This window comes from Cervus canadensis, chromosome 6 (assembly GCF_019320065.1).
Source record: "Cervus canadensis isolate Bull #8, Minnesota chromosome 6, ASM1932006v1, whole genome shotgun sequence".
NCBI lineage: Eukaryota > Metazoa > Chordata > Mammalia > Artiodactyla > Cervidae > Cervus > Cervus canadensis.
In genome coordinates, this window is record NC_057391.1 from 60,652,776 (window position 1) to 60,673,225 (window position 20,450).

General features: G+C 41.0%; 1 protein-coding gene across 2 annotated transcripts in view; it reads right to left on the minus strand.

The window, feature by feature from the left end:
* The window catches only part of SLC28A2 (solute carrier family 28 member 2), a 57,211-nt gene that overhangs the window by 23,141 nt on the left and 13,620 nt on the right, over positions 1-20,450 (minus strand). For both annotated transcript variants that reach the window (XM_043472095.1, XM_043472093.1), the window contains exons 2-3: positions 7,570-7,661; positions 7,344-7,435 (exon numbers count right to left, since the gene is read on the minus strand). In XM_043472095.1, coding sequence (XP_043328030.1) covers positions 7,344-7,435; positions 7,570-7,650 — 173 coding nt within the window. In that variant the 5' untranslated portion in view covers positions 7,651-7,661. The remainder of the gene's footprint in view (positions 1-7,343; positions 7,436-7,569; positions 7,662-20,450) is intronic.

The window sequence follows — 20,450 nt, forward strand, 5'->3', positions numbered from 1 at the left end:
ACCAGCAAAGGCAAGAGAAAGGTCTCTCAGAGGGAGGTCAGCAAAGCTACAATGGAGGCAGAGACTCTGTGCGCCTGGGGATGACCACTGTTGAGAACCATCAGCCTAGGTAGAGTGAGAAGGGAACTTAAATCAGAACACAGATGGGCTTAACTGCTCAGTTGTGATGGACGTGCTGCCTTGGAAAAGAACTCTCTCTCCACACAGGACCCAAATCTTTACTTGATGCACAATAAAAAGTCAGATTTCTTCACACTAAGAATAGAAATTCAATGCCAACAGTCCAGAAAAGCAAGAGGGACCTAGTTAGTGACATTTTCAACCAGCTATTCTACCTAGCCTCAACTTCTTCCTTCCAGAGGTCTTATCCCTCCAAGTTAGAGGTAGCTGCTGCTGCTGCTGCTGCTAAGTCGCTTCAGTCGTGTCCAACTCTGTGCGACCCCATAGACGGGGTAGCAGGGGCTCTGAAAAGCAGGAGAGTCTTCCCAGTAAGGCTCTCTCTCATTAGAGAGAGTCATGACTCTCTCCCCAGTGGCCTTTGTGGGCCAGCCCTTTAGTTCCATTGTTAGAAAAACTTTCTCCAGGTTTCTATCATATGATTAATGCCCATCATGGAGTCCCTATGCTGCACAAACTGTCCTTATTTACACCTTCTTCTAATGATTTCAGCAGGAATTTGAGGACAAAGGAGCTCTGGTTCATTCAGCAGTTGAATTCATGCTCAGGCTCTAATGAGAAAACAAAAGAAAACTGGAGGGGTTGGGGGAGGAGTTCCCAGCAAGGATGGGCTGCCTAAAGTTCTTCATGCAGGACTTACATTGACATGCAACTTAGTCCACCCAAGATATTCTTCCATACCTCCCTCCCAGTAACGTGCAGTTCACACCCACCCATTTATCTTGCCATTCCCACCCATCCCTGTCAGGCTTACCACCATCCTCCCAGGAAGTCAGAACAGTCACTTTGATAGGGCAACCAGAAGAAACAACAGACTTAGTAGGGGCAGTTGGGCAGCTAGGAAGAAAAGCGAAAAGGAGAAATGATCAAGAAGGAGTCAAGGTTGACGACATTCAGTGATGTGGAAAATCAGGTTTTGTGGCAAATAAGATGGCAATAGGGGTGATGGCAATAGGGGTGACTGGTTCTGTTTGAAAAAGCCATTTACAGAAGAGTGACTATATGAAAACAGAATTGCAGGGGACTGAGTGAGTGTGAGCATATATGGACTACTTAAAAAAAATAATAATTGCCTCTGAAGAAAAGAAAAATCAGATACTATTTAGTAAGCACTTTTTACCAGGTATGTAAGAATCTGTCAATCACCCACCCCGAAAACCACAAAGCTAATGTTATGCTCATAACTGAGGAAACAGCCTGCTGCCAGAGTTAGCATTTAAAACCCACCTCTTTCCATTACCCCATGTGACTTCTAATTAGACACATAAGACTGGAATACCAGAGGGAGGGACCATTCCAGAATTCCAAAGTTATAATGGCAAGGAGAGGAGAGGAAAAGGAGCAGGTAACCATGCCAGTGAATGTCGAACAAGCTTTCACATGAAGAGGACAGATGAACTGATTCGAAGGTAAAGGGGAAGGCGCTTGCCGAGGGGAGATGTTGCAGGGAGTCAGAAGAAAAGGCTGGGGTACTTCAAGAGGAGGAAAAGTATCCTTGAGGGAGCCTAGCATTTTGAAAGAACAGTATGATTTACTGTTGCTGAGAAGCAGGGAGCATGTGGACGGATGGTGGGAAGAAAGCTTGTAAAGAAAACAGAAGCCAGGTCATTTAGACTTTGTCTTGTAGAGAGGAGAGACCCACTGAAGAACTTAAGCAAGGAAATAACATAGCAGGCTTCCCCTTTGGCACAGTGGTAAAGAATCCACCTAGAATGCAGGAGAGGCAGGAGATGCAGGTTCGATCCCCTGGGTCAGGAAGATCCCTTGGAGTAGGAAATGGCAACTCACATCAGTATTCTCGCGTGGGAAATCCCATGGACACAAGAGGCTGGAGGGTTCCAGTCCATGGGGTCGTAAAGTGTCAGACACGACTGAGCATACACAGCAGAATAACAGAAGCAGATATGCATTTTCTAGACAGAAGCAAAAAGGCAAAGTGGTTGTCTGAGAAGGCCTTACAAATGGCTGAGAAAAGAAGAGAAGTGAAAGGCAAAGGAAAAAAGTAAAGATAAACCCATTTGAATGCAGAGTTCCAAAGAAGAACAGGAGAGATAAGAAAGCCTTCCTTAGTGATCAATGCAAAGAAATAGAGGAAAACAACAGAATGGGAATGACCAGAGATCTCTTCAAGAAAATTAAGAGATATCAAGGGATATCTTTCATGCAAAGATGGGCACAATAAAGGACAGAAATGGTATGGACCTAGTAGAAGCAGAAGATATTAAGAAGAGGGGGCAAGAATACACAGAAGAACTATACAAAAAAGATCTTCATGACTCAGATCACAATGGTGTGATCATTCACCTAGAGCCAGACATGCTGGAATGCGAAGTCAAGTGTACCTTAGGAAGCATCACTACCGAATAAAGCTAGTGGAGGTGATGGAATTCCAGCTAAGCTATTTCAAATCCTAAAAGATGATGTTGTGCAAGTGATGCACTCTATATGCCAGCAAATTTGGGAAACTCAGCAGTGGCCACAGGACTGGAAAAGGTCAGTTTTCATTCCAATCCCAAAGAAAGGCAATGCCAAAGAATGTTCAAACTACCAAACAATTGCACTCATCTCACATGCTAGCAAAGTAATGCTCAAAATTCTCCAAGCAAGGCTTCAACAGGTTGTGAACCAAGAACTTCCAGATGTTCAGGCTGAATTTAGAAAAGCCAGAAGAACCAGAGATCAAATTGCCAACATCCGCTAGATCATCAAAAAAGCAAGAGAGTTTCAGAAAAACATCTACTTCTGCTTTATTGACTACACCAAAGCCTTAGACTGTGTGGATCACAACAAACTGTGGAATATTCTTAAAGAGATGGGAATACCAGACCACCTGACCTGCCTCCTGAGAAATCTGTATGCAGGTCAAGAAGACATGGAACAACAGACTGGTTCCAAATTGGGAAAGGAGTATGTCAAGGCTGTATATTGTCACCCTGCTTTTTTAACTTATATGCAGAGTACATCATACGAAATGCCAGCCTGGATGAAGCACAAGCTGGAATCAAGATTGCCAGAAGAAATATCAATAACCTCAGAGATGCATGTGACACCGCCCTTATGGCAGAAAGTGAGGAAGAACTGAGGAGCCTCTTGATGAAAGTGAAAGAGGAGAGTGAAAAAGCTGGCTTAAAACTGAACATTCAGAAAACTAAGATCATGGCACCTGGTCCCATCACTTCGTGGCAAATAGATGGGGAAACAATGACCACAGTGACAGACTTTACTTTGGGGAGCTCCAAAATCACTGCAGATGGTGACTGCAGCCATGAAATTAAAAGGCGCTTGCTCCCCGGAAGAAAAGCTATGACCAACCTAGACAGCATATTAAAAAGCAGAGATGTTACTCTGCCGACAAAGGTCCATCTAGTCAAAGCTATGGTTTTTCCAGTAGTCATGTATGGATGTGAGATAAATTTAGTCCAACTTAAAGAAAGTTGAGCGCTGAAGAATTGATGCTTTTGAACTGTGGTGTTGGAGAGGACTCTCCAAAGTCTCTTGGACTGCAAGGAGATCCAACCAGTCCATCCTAAAGGAAATCAGTCCTGAATATTCATTGGAAGGACTGATGCTGAAGCTGAAACTCCAATACTTTGGCCACCTGATGCGAAGTACGGACTCATTGGAAAAGACCCTGATGCTGGGGAAAGATTGAAGGCAGGAGGAGAAGGGGACGACAGAGGATGAGATGGTTGGAAGGCATCACCGACTTGATGGACATGACTTTGAGCCAGTTCTGTGAGTTGGTGATAGATAGGGAAGCCCGGCGTGCCCCAGTCCATGGGCTCGCAGAGAGTTGGACATAACTGAATGACTGAACTGAACTGAGACAGATCACTCTGGAGGCAGTGGGATGGGTGACAGGCTGGGGCCGGTAAGGAAGTAACTGAGGGTGCAGGGGAGGTGCATGCACAGGAGGTGAATGCACAGTTGTTTAAGAAAGAGAATCAATGTCAAGTGGAGGAAAACTGGGATGACAAATAAGGTTCCTGTGGTGAGTGACTCAGTCAGGATGCTAACATGCACCCAAAGAGATGAGACAGGAGGAGGAACAGACCTGAGGAGGAAATGTGAGTTTATCTATCTTTGTATGCCTAAAACCCAGCCCAGGGCCTGACTTAGTAGAAAAGTATCACATCTATGCTGAGAGGAATTTCGTTTTAATGTTAAATATGAAGTATTTACACCACACCTAGATGAAGATGTTTGGTAAGTGGTTAGATATATAGGTCAGAAGCTTAGAACAAAGATGCAGACATCAGATGTGGCTTTATGAATTCAGACATTAAGTGTAGGAATGAAAAGAAAAGACAAAAACAGGCTCTGGAAAACAACAGACAAGAAGAAACATCCAGAGAGGCAGGAGAATGAGGAGGGTATAGTGCCATTAAAATCAGTAAGTGGGGACTTCCTTGGTGGTCCAGTGGTTAAGAATTTGCCCTGCAATGCTGGGGACGACAGTTCCATCCCCGGTTGGGGAACTAAGATTCCCTATGCCATGAAGCAAGCAAGCCTGCACGCCACAACTACTGAGCTCAAGAACATTGCAATAAAAGATCCTGTCTGCCATAACTAAGATCCAACACAGCTAAATAAATAAATAAATATATATATTTTTAAAAAATCAATAAATGAGTTTCCAGAAAGAAAGGATCAGAAGGGTCATGCTGCAGAGATGACCAGTGAAAGTGTGTATACATCGGACTTGGTAAGTAGGTTTTCACTGCTCACTTAAATAAGCGAATTTCAGTGGAGCAGTGATGGTGAAAACTAGATTGCACTGGGCTGCACTGAATGGGGAGGTGAGAAAATGGAAACAGCAAGGAAATCCCATGTTCCCAAGAAACTTGGCCATGAAGGAAAATGATACCACAAGTTTGAGGTAAGGTTGATTTTTTGTTTTGTTTTATTATAAGAAGAAAGAAATTTGAGTACACTTATAGACTGGGGGAGGATCTAATGGAGAAGGAGTAATTGAAGAAGTAGGAAACAGAGGGCCCTTAGAAGGGGATAGAGAAGGATGTATAAGGAGATTAAGAAGATGGATAAGGGGCTTCCCTGGTGGTCCAGTGGTTTAGAATCCCCCTTCCACTGCAGGGTACTTGGGTTCCATCCCTGCTGAGAGAACTAAAAAGCTACTGAGCCCACACACTCTAGAGTCCATTCTCTGCAACAAGAAAAGCCCGTGCACCACAGTGAGAAGCCCCTGCCCACATGCTGCAACAAAGAGCCTAAGCAGTCAAAATAAAAAAAGAAGAAAGGTAAAGAGGTTAGCTTCAGACTCAGGGAGAGTAAGTTTTCTGATAAAGGAGGGAAAAAGATAAGGATTCATGCAGGTGTAGGTATATTTAAGTTGGAACATACAGGAAGATAGCAATGTATAAACAAAAATAATAATATCATATGCAGGGCTGATACTGAAGCTGAAGCTCCAATACTTTGGCCATGGGATACGAAGAGCCAACTCATTGGAGAAGACTCTGATGCTGGGAAAGATAGAAAGTAGGAGGAGAAGAGGACGACAGAGGATGAGATGGTTGGATGGCATTACCGATTCAATGGACATGAGCTTGAGCAAGCTCCAGGAGATGGTGAAGGAGAGGGAAAGAACAGGGAAGCCTGGCGTGCTGCAGTCCATGGGATTGCAAAGAGTTGGACACAACTGAGTGACCGAACAAAATGTAATTTATAATGTGTGGAAGTAAAATGTATAAACATAAACAATGGTAATATAATGTCTGGAAAGGGACAAATAGTAAACTATTATAAAGTTCTTATACTATATATGATGAGGTATAATATCACTTGAAGGTAGACTTGATAAGTTGAAAATATATACCACAAACTCCAAACCAACCACTAATAAAGCTAATAAACAAAGAGTTATACCTAATAAGCCAACAAAGGAGATAAAATGGAATCATTGAAAAATATTCAGGGAGTTCCCTGATGATCCAGGGTTAGGACTCCATGCTTTCACTGGTGAGTGCGCAGGTTCAATTCCTGGTCGATTATAGAAAGTTTACTGTCAACTTATAAAAATGTGATATATAAAATAAGTGGAAAAACAAAAATACAAAGTAGTAATGTCCACACTGATGTGTATCAACTGATATATATCCATTTGAATATAGAAGTGAAATTCTGGAGAAAAGAAATTTAAAAAATTAAGCTTGCTTTCTCTATGAAGTCACTGAATTAATTCTTAAAAATAAACAGAAGAAAGAAAACATATATCCATATATTCCCTTTAGAAACTATCCAATATCCTCTTCTAAGCTTCTCAATGTGTGGCTTCTGTGTTTTGTTTTTTTTAATAAATACAGACTCTTTTCTACACCAGGGAATACGGCTTCCATCTGACCTATTTCACCCCAACAACCTCCATGGACTTTACTTCTGCGACTACGACCATGACCAAATTCAAAGACTGTTCCCACTCCTTCCCTGACTATTGTTACACAGAACATTGTAGATTAATTGTACCTTCATCCTTGACACTTTTTTCTCTTTTGACTTCAGAGACTATAGTTTTTGAAGTTTATTATCTCTCTTGGTGATTCTTTCTCTGGTCTTTTTAAATTTCTGATTTCTCTTTCTCCTTATCCCCAAATCTGAGTATTTCAGAAGAGCTATTTTAAAAAAATTATATGGGGGAATTCCCTGGAGGTCCAGTGGTTAGGACTCAGCACTTTCCCTGCTGAGGTCCTGGGTTCAATCCCTGGTCATGGAACTAAGATCCTCCAAGCTGTGTGGTGCAGCCAAAAATAAATAAATAATAAAAAATTATAAGCCTCAATTTTCTAATTGAAAAAGGGAATGAAAATTAGTATCCACCTGTTGTGAAAATTAAATGAATTAATTACATAAAGTATTCTGTACAATAGTAAACACTCAACAATTGTTGGTTGTTGTTATTCTCATTGTTGCTATTTTTGTTGCCAGGCCAGCTGATACCACTGAACTCATTACTTATGGCCCAGGTATATTTAACAATTAATTACATAAAAATAGATATGTGCACATGGTAATGGCAGATGGCTATGAATCTTATTTCCACAATAAGATCACAAGTTCTTGAGAACAGGGCAAGCCTGACCTCTTCTAAATCCACTGACCACACTAGCCAATCCTAGGCCCCAACTGAATCAATGCTAGAACACCTGTACCTCAGTTGTGTGGGAGGTTCCAATCCACCCCTCCTGAGGCTGTGTCCTCCCTCTTCAGTCCTCTTGCTTCCCTCAGGATTTATCCCTTCTTCCTGTAAGCAGAGGTAGAACTGAGGTCAGTCATAAGGCCCTGCCAGGGGTGAAAGGGATTGAGAGCAGTCAAATACCCTACATGAGGCCATGCAGCAGTCCACAGAGATGTGCAGAAACTAAACTGGTGAGTTACCGTGAGTTTCAGCCCTGGGTTCTCTATGCCAGTCTCCACAGTGGACAAAGCAAAGGCCTCTTTTCCATTTGTTTTCTCCATCTCCTGTTCTCCTGAAAGACAAATTCAGAGCCAAGACTGGAAGATTAGTTGTTCTATAATACGAGACTAGATAGAACTTTTAGGGCCAGTTATCTACGGGAAAAACAAAACTAAAAATATGTAGAGTTTAGCTGACTTCTTTAAGGACTGAGAACCGAGAAGATTAGAAGCATAATTATAATGAACAATGAAATACAGACTTCTACTTTCTATTGTCAATAGCTAAGGAAGGGAAATAACATAGAAGAGAAATGAAGGGCAGGGGGATTGACATGAATCAGTGGCTCACAAAGGGCTCCAGGACCTGGACTAAAAAGGACCCTCTTCAGTTCCCTTGAGGAAGAGTGAGAGGGCAACTACTCCTGTTAGCCTCCAGGAGGCCCAACTGAGCTGTACTAAGAAGAAAACAAGGAGGCAGAGGGCTGGGAAGACCACAGCCCCACCACACATTACTGAGAAAACCAAGATGAACAGACTGTCAAGTTCCTGACCATAAAGCAGCATGACAGTCATTTCTGGAGTATCTAAGAGAGTTCCTCATGAGAGAAAAGAAACATACACATGGAATAATCAGGATGAGTGTTAATTATCCCCAATAAAGAACGTTTCAAAACAAAATGAGAGAATAAAGAAAAAAAAAACAGGACTTCCCTGGTGGTCCCCTGGTTGAGAAACTGCCAGCTAATGCAGGGGGTGCAGGTTTGATCCCTGATCCGGGAAGATTCTACTTGTTGCGGAGCAGCTAAGCTCGTGCACCACAAGAACTGAGCCCTTGCTCTAGAGCCTGAGAGCCACAACTACTGAAGCCCTTGTGCCTAGAGCCTGTGCTCCACCACAAGAGAAGCCACTGCAGCCAAGAAGCCCACGCACTGCAATGAAGAGTAGCCCCTGCTGGCCACAACTAGAGAAAGCCTGTTCAGAGCAGTGAAGATCCAGTGCAGTCAAAAAAAAAAAAAAGTACAGGCTCATTTACTGGAATCATCTATTTAAGAAAAAGAAACAAAACAAGCACTCGAGCCTCACTATAAGCAACCTTTATCTAAACATTCAGTCATAATACAGGTTCATCTGAGACTTTTTTTTACTTTGTAGAAATTTTCCTTCCCTATGGAATTGTGTTTTGTTTTTGTTTTACTGTGATCCTTTCAACCATTTAAATATAATTTCATTAAACATCATAAACGGACAACTTTTGTTTTATAAATCAGGGCCTTCCTGCATAGATATAGACCTACTTGAACTTGGTCTCAGTAGGCTCAATGAAAAGAGCTGGCAAATCAGGTTCCTGCCCTCCCCCAAGATGATTACTTACTCCAGTTTGTAGACTTCTTCTGGTGCCTCAGAGGGGACAGAAGGAACACAGTTCCATGCCACCCTGACTGAAGGGATGGGCTGGGAATGAGGGAGGGTGATTTCCTGATTGGCTCATTTTGTCCCTGGGCCCTCCTTTGCTGTGCTTGCCCTTGCCTGTAGAGGAGGGGTGCAAATCTCAAGTTAAATATTTATATGCTTTAAAGACTGCTTTGCAGGGTCAGGTCTAAGAGGCACTTCAGTAAAAGTACTGCCCAGTACTGAACTAGGCACAGGGGAGAAAAATAAGTAGAAGAAAAGTAAGAGAAAGATCTCTGCACTCAGAAAATGGATCATCATTTGGTACTGGGAAGACAGTTCCTAGAAAACAACAGAACACAGGACTGCACAAGATTTGATTCCAAATGACTGCTAGGAAGTCTTTTGCTAATCCATTTAACAAATATTTATTAAGTACTCATGATCACCCTGGTGTGGCTCTGGGTGATGAGCACACAAAGATGAATGGAATATTGTCTCTACTGTGAAGGAATTACAAATCAGTGAGGAAAGATATGTGTCAAAAAAGGCTTTACACAGCTGGTTCCATTGGTCCTGAGCCAGGAAAGTCTTGAAAGGTAAGCAGAGAATTACTGACAGAGAACAGGAAAGATAGACTACAAGAGGGAGAAACACACATAAAAGGCACAGATGTGAAGCCTTCCTGACATACTAACAAGGCTGTAAAAATATAGCTAAAGAATAAGGGGATATTTTTTGAGAAACTAATGAAGGAGGGACAAAATAAAGTAAGAAATTAGTTAAGGAATGAAAGGAGAAAACACGAAAGAGATCGTGATGGTTTATCAAGAGATGTCTGGAGATGCAATCAAGTCCAGGCTGAACGTTTGGGCTTACCTGGAGCAAAGTAGGGAGGCAGGAGGAGGGACTGGAAGGATGCCTGTTGGGGACAGGAAGACCAGTCAGGAGACAAAAGTTGGTCCAGGTCGGACAGGGAGAGGCTCTAACCAAAGCAGTGGATGCAGAGGAAGAAACAAACCTATAGGGAGTGATGACTGGTGGGGCATGGAGGGAGTAAATGAAAGGGAGGAAGTAATTCTCCAAAATGATCTAATTTCTTCCTACTCCTACCCACCAGTAATACTGAGCTATATGTTGTTCCCTCTCAATATATGTTGATGTTTCCTTCTGCCTGTATTGTCATATGTTTGCGGATGCTGTTCCTTCTGCCTCTAACATGCTACCGCTATCTAGTGCTGCTGTTGTTCTTCAGTTGCTAAGTCCTGTCTGACTCTTTGTGACTCCATGGACTGCAGCAAGTCAGGCTCCTCTGTCCTCCACTCTCCTGCAGTTTGCTCACATTTATATCCATTGAGTCGGTGATGCTATCTAACCATCTCATCCTAAAGCCTTCCTTTCCTTTTGCTTTTAATCTTTCCCAGCATCAGGGTCTTTTCCAATGAGTCAGTTCTTTGCATCAGGTGGCCAAAGTATTGGCGCTTCAGCTTCATCATCAGTCCTTCCAATCAATATTCAGAGTTGATCTCTGTTAGGATGGACTGGTTGGATCACCTTGCAGTCCAAGTGACTCTCAAAAGTCTTCTGCAACACCACAGTTCAAAAGCATCAATTCTTCGGTGCTCTGCCTTCTTTATGATCCAACTTTCACATCCATACATGACTAGTGGAAAAACTAAATCTTTGACTATATGGACCTTTGTTGCCAAAGTAATGCATTGCTTTTTAATACTGTCTAGGTTTGTCATAGCTTTTCTTCCAAGGAGCAAGTGTCTTTTCATTTCATGGCTGCAGTCACTGTCCACAGTGATTTTGGAGCCCAAAAAATAAAATCTCACTGCTTCCACCTTTTCCCCTGCTATTTGCCATGAAGTGATGGAATCTGATGTCATGATCTTAGTTTTTTTCAATGTTAAGTTTTGAGCCGGTTTTTATTTACCTAGCAAATCCCTGTACCACCAAGTCTCTGTTGCAAGGCCACTCTTCTCAATGAAGTTTTCCAAATTCTCTCCAGTTCAGACTTCAGATACCTTTCCCCACACTCCTGCTGCAACACGCTTCTGCAGAGGTCTACAGGGCATTTAGTGCTCTACATGTCTATTTGTTTCCCACTAGACTATGATCTCAATAAGCACAGGCTCTTTATCTTATTTGCCACTGTAACCCTGGTAACAGTGCCTTCCCTGGGGGCCGAGAGGGTGGGTGGGAAGCTCCAATATTTTGGCCACCAGATGCGAAGAACAGACTCATTGGAAAAGACCCTGATGCTGGGAAAGATTGAAGGCAGGAGGAGAAGGGGACTACAGAGGATGAGATGCTTGGATGGCATCACTGACTCGATGGACATGAGTTTGAGCAAGTTCTGGGAATTGGTGATGGACAGGGAAGCCTGGCATGCTGCAGTCCATAGTCAAAGATTTAGTTTTTCCACTAGTCATGTATGGATGTGAAAGTTGGATCATAAAGAAGGCAGAGCACTGAAGAATTGATGCTTTTGAACTGTGGTGTTACATAAAGAGTCGGACACAACTGAGCAACTGAACTGAACTGATCCCCAGACTCAAGATCTGCCACAATACTGTTGTTGTTGTTTAGTCACCAAGTTGTGTCCAACTCTTTTGCAACCCCAAGGATTACACCCTGACAGGCTCCCCATATAGTGGGTTACCACTTCTTTCTCCAGGAGATCTTCCCAATTCAGGGATTGAACACACAAGTCCTGCATTAGCAGGCAGATTCTTTACCACTGAGCCACAAAGGAAGCCCGCCACAATATTAGGCAATCAATAAATATTTGTGGGGCTTCCCTGGTGGTCCAGCGGTTAAGAATTCGCTTTGCAACGCAGGGGACACCAGTTCAATCCCTTGTCCAGGAAGATCCCACATGCTGAGAAGCAACTAAGCCCCCTTGTGCCACAACAACTAAGCCCACGCACCTTGAGCCTGTGCTCCACAACAAGAGAAGCCACCACAATGAGTCCATGCACTGCAACTAGTGAGTAGCCACTGTCTTGCTGCAACTAGAGAAAAGCCCACATGCAGCAATGAAGACCCACCACAGCCAAAAAATAAAATAAATACATGAATCTTTAATAAATAAATATTTGTAAAATAAGTGAAACAAACAGATTTCTGACATTGGGTATGAGGATGATGATAACAAACACCAAAACAGGAAGATATATCTCTATTTCCCTAGCTCCATGCATTTGTATACACACACACACACACACACACACATAAAAGGCCTAGCAGAGTAAATGTGTGTTATATTCTGTAACCTAGAAGCAACTCATTTTGCCTCTCTGGACCCCTTCTGTTATTCCTGCCCTGCCTAATTGCCCAATGCTGTTTCACAAGATTATTAGGAAAATTTGATATACTAATGGAAAGATAATTTGAAAAACAGTAGGAAAACTTAAGAGTTGCCAGCTATTATTGTAAGTCCCTATAGAAACTCAGGAAAATTAAAGATATTGTCAAGGTCGCATCTGACAACAATCTTAATATGATTATGAAATCTCTCAAACTCATTCTTCGTCAGTTCAGCCATTCAGTACTGTCCAACTCTTTGTGACCCCATGGACTGCAGCACGTCTTGCCTCCCCATCCACCACCAACAGCCGGAGCTTGCTCAAACTCATGTCCATCGAGTCGGTGATGCCATCCAACCATCTCATCCTCTGTCATCTCCTTCTCCTCCCGCCTTCAATCTTTCCCAGCATCAGGTTCTTTTCCAATGAGTCCATTCTTCGCATCTGGTGGCCAAAATATGGGAGCTTCAGCTTCAGCATCAGGCCTTCCAATGAATATTCAGGGTTGATTTCCTTTAGGATTGACTGATTTCATCTCCTTGCAGTTCAAGGGACTCTCAAGAGTCTTCTCTAACACCACAAGTCAAAAGTATCAATTCTTCGGTGCTTAGCTTTCTTTATGGTCCAGCTCTCACATCCATACATAACTACTGGAAAAACCATAGCTTTGACTAGATGGACCTTTGTCGGCAAAGTAATGTCTCTGCTTTTTAACATGCTGTCTAGGTTGGTCATAGCTTTCCTTCCAAGGAGCAAGCGTCTTTTAATTTCATGGCTACAGTCACCATCTGCAGTAATTTTGGAGCCCCCCCAAAATAAAGTCTGCCACTGTGGTCATTGTTTCTCCATCTATTTGCCATGAAGTGATGGGACCAGATGCCATGATCTTAGTTTTCTGAATTTCAGTTTTAAGCCAGCTTTTTCACTCTCCTCTTTCGCTTTCATCAAGAGGTTCCTCAGTTCCTCCTCGCTTTCTGCCATAAGGGTGGTGTCATCTGCATATCTGAGGTTATTGATATTTCTTCTGGCAATCTTGGTTCCAGTTTGTGCTTCATCCAGGCTGGCATTTCGTATAATGTACTCTGCATGTAAGTTAAAAAAGCAGGGTGACAATATACAGCCTTGATGTACTCCTTTCCCAATTTGGAACCAGTCTGTTGCTCCATGTCTGGTTCTAACTGTTTCTTCCTGACCTGCATACAGATTTCTCAGGAGGCAGGTCAGGAGGTCTGGTATTCCCATCTGTTTAAGAATATTCCATAGTTTGTTGTGATTCACACAGTAAAAGGCTTTGGTGTAGTCAATAAAGTAGAAATAGATGTTTTCCTGGAACTCTCGTGCTTTTCCGATTATCCAAAGGATGTTGGCAATTTGATCTCTGGTTCCTCTGCATTTTCTAAATCCAGCTTGAACATTTGGAAGTTCTCAGTTCACGTATTGTTGAAGCCTCGCTTGCAGAATTTTCAGCATTATTTTGCTAGTATGTGAGATGAGTGCAACTGTGCAGAAGTTCGAACATTCTTTGGCATTGCCTTTCTTTGGGATTGGAATGAAAACTGACCTTTCCAGTCCTGTGACCACTGCTTTTTCCAAATTTGCTGGCATATTGAGTGCATCACTTTCACAGCATCATCTTTAAGATTTGAAATAGCTCAGCTAGAATTCTATCACCTCCACTAGCTTTGTTCGGTAGTGATGCTTCCTAAGGCCCACTTGACTTTGCATTTCAGGACATCGGGCTCTAGGTGGGTGATCACACCATTGTCGTTATCTGGGTCATGAAGATCTTTTTTGTATAGCTCTTCTATGTATTCTTGCCACCTCTTCTTAATATCTTCTGCTTCTATTAGGTCCATACCATTTCTGTCCTTTATTGTGCCCATCTTTGCATGAAAGATATCCCTTGATATCTCTTAATTTTCTTGAAGAGATCTCTAGTCTTTCACATTTTATTGTTTTCCTCTATTTCTTTGCAGTGATCACTGAGGAAGGCTTTCTTATATCTCCTTGCTATTCTTTGGAACTCTGCATTCAGACAGTATGTCCTTCCTTTTCTCCTTTGCCTTTAGCTTCTCTTCTTTTCTCAGCTATTTGTAAGGCCTCCTCAGACAACCATTTTGCCTTTTTGCACTTCTTTTTCTTGGGTCTTGAGCACTGCTTCCTGTACAATGTTACAAACCTCCATCCACAGTTCTTCAGGCACTCTGTCTAGAGATCTAATCCCTTGAATCTGTTTGCCACTTTTCTTGTATAATCGTAAGGGATTTGATTTAGGATTGATCAAACTCATCCTAGCTCACACTTTATCTGTTTTCATTTTTACTTTAGATAACTGCCAGTTCTGGAGTCAAGCCCAGCCATAGTTATAGGCACAGATCCTAGCCTTGAGTCCAGGCAAGATGATGCCAGTGATCACATCTGTCTTCTCTTGCCCTCCCTCTTCCCTCTTTCTTTTTCCGCTAAAAGGTGTAAAGAATAATCCATATTCATCTTCTAAATGCAGGCTATAGCATTCATCTCACTTTTCCAGCAGATACAAGTTTCCTTTAAATGCAGGTACAATTAATAACTGGAGAAGATTTCAAAATGGCAACCCACTCCAGTATTCTTGCCTGGAAAAATCCCATGGACAGAGAAGTTTGGTGGGCTACAGTCCATGGGGTTGCAAAGAGTCCACCATGACTGAGCACAACTGATAACACCCAACTGCCAAGAGGAAGAGAATTAATCCGGCTGGCACTTCCTCTCAATACCCCAAGGGCTCAAAGACTTGGGCTTCATTGTTTAAATGTTTTCTTCTTGTCTTATCACTTAGAGTTTGATAAGCTGTCTCAAAGTGCAGATGAGGAAGAATGAAATGATTTACCCAGAGTCAACAGCTAGTTAGTGAGTAAGCGAAACCAACATCCTGAGTTCCTCACTTGTGTTTCTGTGTTATTTGTGGGCTGTAAGGTGAAAGATAAGATGTTTGTTTCTGCAGTTTCTTCAAAAGATTCTGCTTTACTTTCACAGCTCATCCTCATAACATTCCTATAAGCAAGTCAATTACTAACCCTGTTTTAGGTACAAAGAAAATTATATTCAAAGAAGACAAGCAGGGTTTCCGTGGTGGCTCAGTGGTAAAGAATTCACCTGCCAATGCAGGAGACATGGGTCCAATCCCTAGTCCAGGAGGAGCCCACATGCCACAGAGCAACTAAGCCTGTGTGCCACAACTATTAAGCCTGTGCTCTAGAGCCCAGGAACCACAACTACTAAAGCCCACACACCCTAGAGCCTGTGCTCTGCAACAGGAGAAGCCATCGCAATAAGAAACCCAAGCACCACAACTACAGAGCAGTCCCCACTCGCCACAGCTAGAGAAAGCACAAGAGCAGCAATGAAGACCAAGCACATCCAAAAATAAATAAGATAAAATAAAAACGAGCAATTTGTCTAAAATCATACAGCTGATTAGGACAGAGCCAGGACTGGAGGTTTGCTATGGACACTTAGCCTCATAGCTGGGTTGCTCCCCTACCAGACAGTTTGCCACAAACCCATCTGAGAAATAAGTAGGGTATAAATAATAAATGATTTTATCCTCCCTGCTTTTACCTCTCCCTTGATTACTAGTAGAAGCAAGCAGAACTAGAGAGCATATAGAAATTTCCAATTTTGGTCTTAAAGAAGTACCTTGAATTCTACTAACCCTCCTGCTGAGAACTAAAAAGGCTAGAAAGTGAAAGTGAAAGTTAGTCACACAGTTGTGTCCAACTCTTTGCGACCCCATGGGCTGAGGCTCACCAGGCTCCTCTGTCTGCGGAATTCTCCAAGCAAGAATACTGCAGTGGGTTGCCATTTCCTTCTCTAGGGGATCTTCCTGATTCAGGGATCAAACTCAGGTCTCCTACACTGCAAGCAGATTCTTTACCAACTGAGTCACTAAGGAAGACCCCAAAAAAGGCTAGACAAATATATAAATCAACAGGAGAACACATTGCAGAGCAACCAATGGAGGCAGAACTTGAAGGTCTATGATCCCTGAGAGAAGAGAAGCGTAACAGTTGAGTTCCACATTCATCCTAGCTCTTTTTCTGAGGGCATTTTATTTTCCAAATCACAAGCAGTCTTTTTAAAAGGAAAAAAAAGAACCATGAAGACGGAGCCTAAAAACCTGCAACCAAATTTCAAAGTTATTGGCCAACTCAAAAATTTTAGATGTTCAAAACAAGAAACCAAGAAACTCAGTGAAACTCAGTATTTGGAGTGGTTAAAGACCAGAGATTTCAGCAACTATGTGTTGCAAGATAGACAAATGTTTATTTTGGATCTTGATAAACATATCAAGTTTTCTATTGAGACCCTAAAAGCACCATAGCCTAGTAATAAGAAACATGTCTAAAGAATAAATACTATGCCCTAGGGGAAAGACAAGGGTGAAATAGCAAGCTTAAGACAAAGCCTCAGCAGGATCAAGTCAATCCACTTCTGCCTTATCTGACTGAGGAAAGAAATGTTAACCCTCTTCAAGTACAAATAACATATCATCCAGAGCCCCTACAAATGTTCATTTACAATGTCCAGCGCCTAATTTTAAAATATAAGACATTCTAAAAAAAAAAAGAAGGATCAAATGACCAATCCCCCCCCCAAAAATAGATAATAGAAACAAATCCATAAATGATCCAGATATTAGAAATATCAAATAGGGCCTTTAAAATAACTATGATTAAACTTTCAAGAAAATAAGGGGAAAGGTGGAGAAACAGACAAATAGATGAGAGATTTAGAAAAGACAATTAAAATCAGTAAAAAATAAATGCATATTCTAGAAATTAAAGGTTAACTGAAATGGTTTCACGAACTACATAAAGCAAAAGACAGGGTGAATTAACTCAAAAAGTAGTCAACAGAAAACATCTAAACAGCACAGAGAGAAAAAATTGAGAGGAAAAAAAAGCAGAATAAGACTTCCATCTTCCATTAAGGATGTAGAACGCTGGAGAGTCTTGCCCCCTCTTTAAAACAACAATTTCAAAAATTCAGATAATCTGAAATTTTACAATTTTTGTTTAGCCAATCAGTAACCTGAGGTTTCAGGGGAACCAATTATCTGCAGAAAGACAAATCAACTGGGAAAAAAAATACACAACATAAAAATTGAAAATTATATTTTATTTGGTGGACTTACTGAGGATTTAAGTCCAGGATACAGCCTCTCAGATTACTCTGAGGGACTGTTTCAAAGAGGTAAGGGAGGGACTTCCCTGGTCCAATGGTTAAGAATTTGCCTGCCATATATACGGCATCTAGAAAGATGGTATTGATAAACCTATTTGAAGGGCAGCAATGGAGACACAGATATAGAGAACAGACTTAGGGACATGGGGCAGGAGGAAGGGATAGGAAGAAGTTGGTGGGACAAATGGAGAGATTAGCACGGAACATACATGCTAACATATGTAGAACAGATAGCCAGTGGGAATTTGCTATAAGACTCAGGGAACTTAAAACCAGACTCTGTGACAACCTAGAAGAGTGGGATCAGGTAGGAGATGGGAAGGAGGCTCCAGAGGGAGGAGACATATGTATACCTGTGGCTGATTCATGTTGATGTATGGCAGAAACCAACACAATATTATTGTAATTATCCTTCAATTAAAAATAAACAAAAAAAAGAATAATGAGAAAAAGACAATACAATTTTAACAAGCACAGTCACTAAAAATAGAAAGCAGACAGCAGAGCAAATAAGAAATTGAGGCCATTAGCTACTCAGAGCAGAAGAGTTCAATAACGACACCCTGTAAACCAATTTTATAAGTTAGATATAACTTATAACAACAAACTGTCTTACTTTGCTTTTAAACCTAACTTCAATATCAAAAAATAAAACTGAATGCAATGCAGATTTTTAATTAAACAAATAAAAAAGAATTTGCCCGTCAATACAGGGGACACGGGTTCAATCCAAGATGTCACATGCTGTGGGCAACTGAGCCCATGTGCCACAACTAATGAATCTGCGTATCAGAAATACTGAAGCCTTCACCTCTAGAGGCCATGCTCTGCAACAAGAGAAGCCACTGTAATGAGAAGCCCATGCGCCATAACTAGAGTAAATCCCGCTCGCCACAACTAGAGAAAGCCCTCACACAGCAACAAACTCCCAGCACAGCAATAAATAAACAAACAAATGAAATAAAAAAAAAAAACAAAAAAAACCGTAAGTCCCAATGTAATGGGTGTTTTGGAAACGGGCCCTTGGGGGAGTAGTTAGCTTTACATTAGGTCATGAGAGTGCTGTCTTCATGATGCAATTAGTGAGCTTATAAAATGAGGAAAAGATGAAACATCTCTTTCTGTATAAGAACAGAGGAAAGGCCATGTGAGGATGCAGTAAGAACGTGGCTGAGTGCAAGCCAGAAAGAAAGCTCTCACCAGAACGTGATCACGATCTCTAACTTTCAGTCTCCAGAGAAACAAGAAAAATTAATTTCTTGTTTAAGTCACCCAGTCTATGGCATTTTGTTATGGCAGCCTGAGCAGATTAAAACTGAGACTTATTATGAAGAGACAGTAAGTAAGGCAGTGTGGTGTCAGAGAAAGCACTGACACATAGTCAATGGAATAGGGTCCAGAAATAGACCCACAAATATATGGTCAACTGGTTTTCCACATGTTATAAAAGCAACTCAATGTAAAAAGGATAATGTTTTCAACAAATGGCACTACAGCAACTGGGTATCCATATGCAAAAAAGAAAAATTCATTTCAATTCATAATTTGTGCCCTATTTTAAAAGCAACTCAAGATGGATCAAGGACTGAAATCCCAAGTCAGAAAGTATAAAGCCTCTAGAGAAAAAAAAAACAGCAAATCTTTGTTATCTTGGACTATACAAAAATTTCTTGGATATAATGTCAAAAGCACAATCCACAAAAGAAAAAACAATAAGATGAATTTCCTCAAAATTAAGAACTTCTGCTCTCCAAAAGACACCATAAACAGAATGAAAAGATATACCACAAATAGGTATAAAATATTTGCAAATTACAAATCTGATAATAAACTTACAACCAGAATATTTTTAAAACTCACAAAACTGAATATTGAGGAAAAAACAACCAAACAACTTGATAAATGGGCAAAAGATTTAGATATTTTACCAAAGAAAATATCAGGTGGCAGAAAAGCATATTGGAAAGATGCTACCTCATTAGTCATCAGGAAAAGGCAAATTAAGACCACAATGAGATACCACTGTATACCCATTAGAATGGCTAAAACTAAAACGGTGGGGGGGGGCGGGGTGGGGATGGTGGGAGAAGGAAAGGAAAGGAAAAGAAAGAAAGAAAAGAAAAAAAATTACAATACTAAGTACAGATGAGTTTGCGGAGCAACTGGAATTCTCACATACTGATGGAGGGAATGATCTCTAGAAGAGTATACAAAAACAAATTATAAAAATCAACTAGTTTCTATGTACTAAAAAAATGAATTTTAACAAAAGATACCTTACAATACAATTTTTTAAATAGAGTATCTTCAAATACTTCTCTGTCTCCCCCATCTGTTCTTTCTGGGACTCCAATCAGATTTGTATCAGGCCCTTGATAATATTCCACAGATTTTTAACACAGTGTTATGTCTCTCTTCTCTATGCTTATTTCAAATAGTTTCTATTGCCATGTCTTCAAGTTCACTAATCTTCTCATCTGCAATGTGTAAGCTGCTACTAACCCCATCCAGTGTACTTTTCATTTCAGATGATGTATTTTTTTATCTCTAGAAGTTTAATTTCAAACATATCTTTTTTATATATTCTTTTTTTATACCTCCTATTTCTCTCCTACTTAAGCTCTCCTACTCTCTCTCCTACCTACTTCTTCCACCTTCTTGAACAATATTTTAAATATGGGATGGGATATACAACAAATATTAAAATACTTGCTTCAAAGGTTTTGTCCTCTGTATCTATCATGCGTCACTTCTGTGTTTTTTCTATTGATTGATTTCCCCTCTTGTTACAAGCTCTATTTTTATGCATTATTACATAAAGTAAATTAAAATTTTTTTTAAATGGTAATTTAAAGTCAGAGGACAGTTAAAACGAGTTTTACACAGCTGGGTGCTGCATTTTTTTGCATTCCTTTAAATACGTTTGGACTTCAC